Raw genomic sequence first — 5,489 nt, 5'->3', positions numbered from 1 at the left:
AAGCACTAAAAAGACAAGAGCCTCTCCCCTTTTAGCTCAAAGCCTCACATACTTGAAGGATGAATGTCAAACCAGGAGAGCAAACACAAACGCTCAGAGTATTTAAAAAACAAAATGAACAAAACAAGGAAAAAGGCTCATGGTACTCAATTACTCTACGTTATCGTGTTTTACTTACACTTTTCAGTTGTAGTTGCTGACAATACATAATATTGATTTGAATAATTAATGATTTTAGTACAAGATGCTGATGAGTATAGATGCCTGTTTCTCAAATGTTTTGATTCAATTTTAAACAAAAATATTAAGCACATGCAAAGAAGGTATTCTGTGAACCACATACTGAATTTATTGTCTGAGATAAATGTAAATAAATACCTTAATTCAACACAAACACATACGTTAACATTTTTAGACATTATTTCAACTTATCAAACTCAAATAATTACTAAAAGGATATTCATAGATTGTACCAGGCTCATCTAACTTATATTTATAGTGATATTTACGAAGCCTCTGAATTCGTTTTTAGAGTTTGATCAAGTTCACCACCGGGTGGAGATCAGTTAACAGCTCAGCCCTTTCTTTACCTGAGTATCAGGAGCATATGGCCATAGAGCTGATATGATTGCAAAGTCGATTATTGATCATCATCATCCTCCTGTCTTGCATTCTTTAAATCTTTGCCTCTGTCCAGTGTTCAGAAAAAAATATTCCGCTCTTGGGTGTATTTTATGTGTTATCAAGTAAACCAGCTCTATAGCTGCTTGGTGAGGTGTTGTTGCTCTCCCAGGAGTATATATGTATTTACCAGGGTCCCTTTAACCAGTACATAGCTTCCTGCCTTGTCTTTAATTTGTTTTTCTAAAGCAGATTTTTATTGACTTTGAAAATAATTTTGAGACTTCTCTTTTCCGTCCTCGTTTAGAAGAACTTCTGTTTATGGTCAGACAGCCAAAGCTCTTTGTTGATCTTTAGCAGGCTGGTGTGTTTTTCTCAGCTATACTTCAAAGCTCACTGCCTCGTTGCCTGGACCCCTCGTAAGTTAGCTGTTTTACAACCAACTCTGTCAATGGAAAATTGTACTTAGTAGTCAGTAATCTTTCAGTGATATAAGTTTGCATATGGTAGAATACTGCATGTAATCACTTGTGTGTAGAAGTATATAGTTGGTGGCATATTGAAAGAATGTCTCATCCTAGGAGGTCTGTGACATTCTAGGGTGTTCACCCCCACGTCCTGGGAGCATGAGAGAGGTCGTACTTTGTTTTATTGTTTTAACGTAGCTATGTCTGTTTTAGTTTAAGTGCCTTCTTTACATATAGATGAACTGCTGGACTTCCTCACCATGTTATCTAGGGTGAGGGGGAGACTACCCTCTTCCTGACCAAGGATGTTTCCTTTTGTGCTTTTATGTTATATGACCCTTTGATCAGCAGAACACACACACACACACCCACTGAAGTATAAATAAAGACCGGGGCAGTCCTCAGCGCGAGTCTCAGTCTGGAGGCTGCCCTTGCTAGCAAGAAGTTCTGTGTGTTTCTCTTCTCTGAGTCTTTACTGAAGAAGTGTTTTAGAATATATTCCTTAACAAACTCTGTCAAGAGTTTTGAGTTCAAAAGAAGGTTGGAGACGGGCCTATCATTGGCTAAGACCGCTGGGTCAAGTGACAGTGTTTTAAGTACTTTTGGATGTACCAAATGTGTAAACATCAGTCAGAGCAGGAAGTCCAAACAGGACTCGACTGCAGCTCTCACACTTTCATTTTCACTTCTCGAAAATGACGTTGAATTTCTGGTCTTTCAGGTGTTGCTCCTGCTTTACCTGCAGCTGTTTGTCTGGTTTTGTTGGCTCTCCATTTACAGGAATCAGACGGTTTACACTCAGTGACTTTGTGCAGCAGGTGGGAGGAGTGACTAACAACGTGTGGGTAAAAAAACCAAAAACACCAGGTAATGATGGCCTCAGGTGATCAGTAGAAACTCAGCTGGGTTTCCTGGGAGCTTCCTGAGACCACTGGAGGAGGTCGTAGATGTTTCCTCTGGTTTAAACTGAAGATATTAGAAATGAATTCTTTAAACCTCTGAGTTTTTTGTCCTTCCAGCCTGTTTCATCTTTAGTTTGATAATGCACAGACTTCTCTATGTTTGTGGGAAACCATCAGAGTACTGATGGGGTACACAACTACACCCTCTCCAACACCACAGTCGTCTGGGAGGGGCCCTTTATACTTTCAGCTTCATGTGATGAAGGTTTCCTTCATTCCACCAAAACATTTCTAGGACCACGATCCTGTTCCAGGAAGCAGCTGAGGTCAGGGAAAGTTAACAGGTCTCTTTTAAATCAGACAATGACTCTCAATGGGGCTGCATGTATAAATAAAGGTTAAAAACAAAAACAAACCCCACTCTGAGGGGGTACCATAAATCAGACAGCTCATTCTTATGTATTCTCTTCCTACCGACTTTTCTTCTTCCAGAGGATACCTCCATCTGCTTCCTGCTCTCGCTCCACATCAGAGTATCGTCTGCAAACTTCCTTCTGCTCCTCACTGATCATCACAGGTGGCAAAACTACACACACTCTGTACTACAGTAGAAATGCAGATACTACTGTGAAAAACACCCCAGTAAAAGTTAAAGTACCAGCTCTAAAATGTGCTCAAAGTAAGAAAGTGAAATTAGCTCGTTTCTATTTCTGTGCACAGCTGAGTCTGTGCATCAGTAGATGGAATACAAATGTTAGTCTCTTTTTTAAGTTGTAATTATACTAAGCTTGAATCAGAAGGAAAATAAAAACGTCTCTATTTCCTGTTGCCTCCATTGTAGAGCGTGACTTTGCCTCTAAACAGAACAGTGTGCAGTCACATCACCATCAGCTGCAATGTCTCAGTGTGGGGACTCACAGTCATGTCTACTGTGCAGGCTGTCATCAGCTGACCTGCTGCTCTCTGTGGATGTGCACACCTGGATTCATCCAGATGTTTCCTGAGCCGTCCTGGCTGAGTCCATCCTCCACACTGACAGCACGCTGTTTATGCTGTCTTTACTATAAAGTTGGTATGAAGGTGAAATTCAGTGAATGAGTCTCTGCTACACTAACTGTGAGCATGAACCCACAGCCGCTGTGCAGCAGTCACACACTGTTCTTTAAACCCATCACAGGGCAGCAAACCCACCCGTTCATCCTGCACAGCTGATGACAGGGCGCTCTCTGCACCGGGCTGTGATCGACCGTGGCTGCTGGGTCCTCTCAGCCTGGCTGGGGGGCTCCTTGGCCTCCCTCCTGCTGTGTGCCCAGCCTGGAGGCTGCGGTCTGTGACCGGCTCCCGGTGCAGACGGCTCCCTGTTATAGTGTTTCCTCACTTGGCTCATGCGAGCCCAGCCCAATTTTAACTCTTTAAGTGTGCGTGTGTGTGGGGCGGGGATATGTGTGTATTCACATCATTTATGTTAATGAGAGTGTGGGGAGTGAGTTGGAGGGTGGGGTGGGCTGCTTTTAACTATGTAAAGCACTTTGTGCTACATTTCTTGTATGAAAAGTGCTTTATAAATAAAGATTGGTTGATTGATTAACCTGCAGCCTTCAGATAACACAGTGAGTCTGCCTCAGTGTGTTTAGCAGCAGCTTTATGAATCATGTGTCACGTACAGATTTAGAAACATGAGGACTTCCATGTGAGCTTTAAATGAGCATCCTACTTTTAAATCTAAGCTCTCTTCTTCCTCTCCTGTCCTTCTTTCTTATCTTCCTCCATGTCTGAGTGAACGTAGCTCTTTTTCTTTTCTCTGCAGTAACAAAGTATTTGTACTTTGTGCATGTTGCAGTTCTGGACGTACTGGAGCCTCTCCAGGGCTTCGGTGTAAATCCCAAACAGGACTCACTGCAGTAATCCAGGTGGTGGGAACAGTAACAAAGTATTCGTACTTAGTTACTTCTCACCTCTCCTAAACATCACCTCTCTCACTTTACCTGCCCCCGACCTCTGCCACAAGTTTCTGGACTTGTTCCTAGAAAAAAAACATCACCCCCACCCTCACAAATCTCCGTTGGGTCCTGGTTAAGTCACGCCTCCCTTCTTTCAGTGCCCCGCCCTCAGGACCTGTCTCAGATGTTGCGGCCTCAGCCAGGTGTGCGTTCTGTCCCTCACACCAGCCGCTACACCTCTGAGGACAGAACCCCACCCTCTGGAAGTCTCTCCCATACGAGCATCACACCGCCCATCACTGGAGTCCTTCAAAACTACCTCTTCAACCTGCACCTTTTTCCTGTTGTTGTTCTTTCTGACTCTATAAAGTGTCCTGGGGTAAGTTATTATTACTAAGTAAGTTATTATTACTATTATATTATTATATGGAAAGCAACTCTTTCCATATCTTCATACCATTTGATCTTAACCAGTGAAACTGCCAAATATTTAACTGTTATTCTACGTGATGAAGAAAAGCTGCTGTGACAGAGAAACATCTGTCAGCACGACTCTTTAAACTGCAAGGAGCTCGTTGACTGTCCAGCTTTTTTTTCTTGACTGAACCTGTGAAATTCCTGTTGTAGAAGGTGAAAATGTTTCTGTGTGTCGTGTGAATGCCGTACAGCATGAGGCCACACAGGCTGAGCTCAGACCTGATGAACTTCCTGTTACTTGAAACTGTTTTTAAACCGCTTAAACAGACGGATCACCTCAAAGACTCACAAACATTTTTTAATTTTTAAAAACAGTACAAATAAAAACAACTGGTCACATGATCGCCGTCCTGCACTCTGATACGGCCATCTCTTATTTAATCTGTGGTTACTACAGATGTACGGGGGTGCCAGGGGCATGAGGGTCAGGGGTCAGCATCTCTCTGAGCTTCCATGGCTCTCTGCATCTTCTCCACCATCCACTGAGGAACCGAGAACGGCTTCAGCTCGTCCATCCTGACGTCCGGACAGTCCCTGAATGCACCACGCAGACACACACACACACACACACACACACACACAGGTCAGATTTGTTACTGAATGATCGTGTCTGTTTGAAATCAGCGTGGCGCCTCTGATCAATATGTATCAGCTGATATCAGTCAGAGTGGTGTGAGTGCCAAATAACAACAACAGTCGCCATTAAGCTGTTTTATATCATAAGGTAGACCCTACAATAACACAGAGATAGCCCCAATAATCAGTTGACCCCCCAATGAGCGAGTGTTTTGGTGACAGAGGGAAGGAAGAACTCCCTTTTAACAGGAAGAAACCTCCGGCAGAACCAGGCTAAGGGAGGGGCGGGGCCATCTGCTGTGATTGGTTGGGGTGAGAGAAGGACGACAGGATTAAGACACGCTGTGGCAGTAGGGCGGGGCCATATCATACCGTTCACAGTATAATGTGGGGCAACGATAAGAAAGTGAAACATGGCGATAGAATATGGGTAAAACGCACATGCGCAGTGCCTTTGTTTTCATACGCACATGGTGGAAAAATCATGGCGGCGACGGAGAATAAGA

At 43.5% G+C, this 5,489-nt stretch overlaps 2 protein-coding genes across 2 annotated transcripts in view; one reads left to right on the top strand and one right to left on the bottom strand.

Moving 5' to 3' along the window:
- Positions 1–4,649, top strand: part of LOC102215920 (regulator of G-protein signaling 9-binding protein-like) — a 34,119-nt gene extending 29,470 nt beyond the window's left edge. The window contains exons 4-5 of the mRNA XM_013907786.1: positions 4,089–4,309; positions 4,599–4,649. Coding sequence (XP_013763240.1) covers positions 4,089–4,309; positions 4,599–4,649 — 272 coding nt within the window. The remainder of the gene's footprint in view (positions 1–4,088; positions 4,310–4,598) is intronic.
- A 40-nt stretch (positions 4,650–4,689) lies between these two features.
- Positions 4,690–5,489, bottom strand: part of LOC102214404 (deoxynucleotidyltransferase terminal-interacting protein 1) — a 6,222-nt gene continuing 5,422 nt past the window's right edge. Inside the window, exon 12 of the mRNA XM_005754206.2 lies at positions 4,690–4,944. Within this exon, the coding sequence (XP_005754263.1) occupies positions 4,833–4,944 (112 nt within the window). The 3' untranslated portion in view covers positions 4,690–4,832. The remainder of the gene's footprint in view (positions 4,945–5,489) is intronic.

Source organism: Pundamilia nyererei, unplaced genomic scaffold (assembly GCF_000239375.1).
Source record: "Pundamilia nyererei isolate P.nyererei 1_Seehausen unplaced genomic scaffold, PunNye1.0 scaffold00523, whole genome shotgun sequence".
Classification (NCBI taxonomy): Eukaryota; Metazoa; Chordata; class Actinopteri; order Cichliformes; family Cichlidae; genus Pundamilia; species Pundamilia nyererei.
This window is presented reverse-complemented; position numbering and strand designations above follow the sequence as displayed.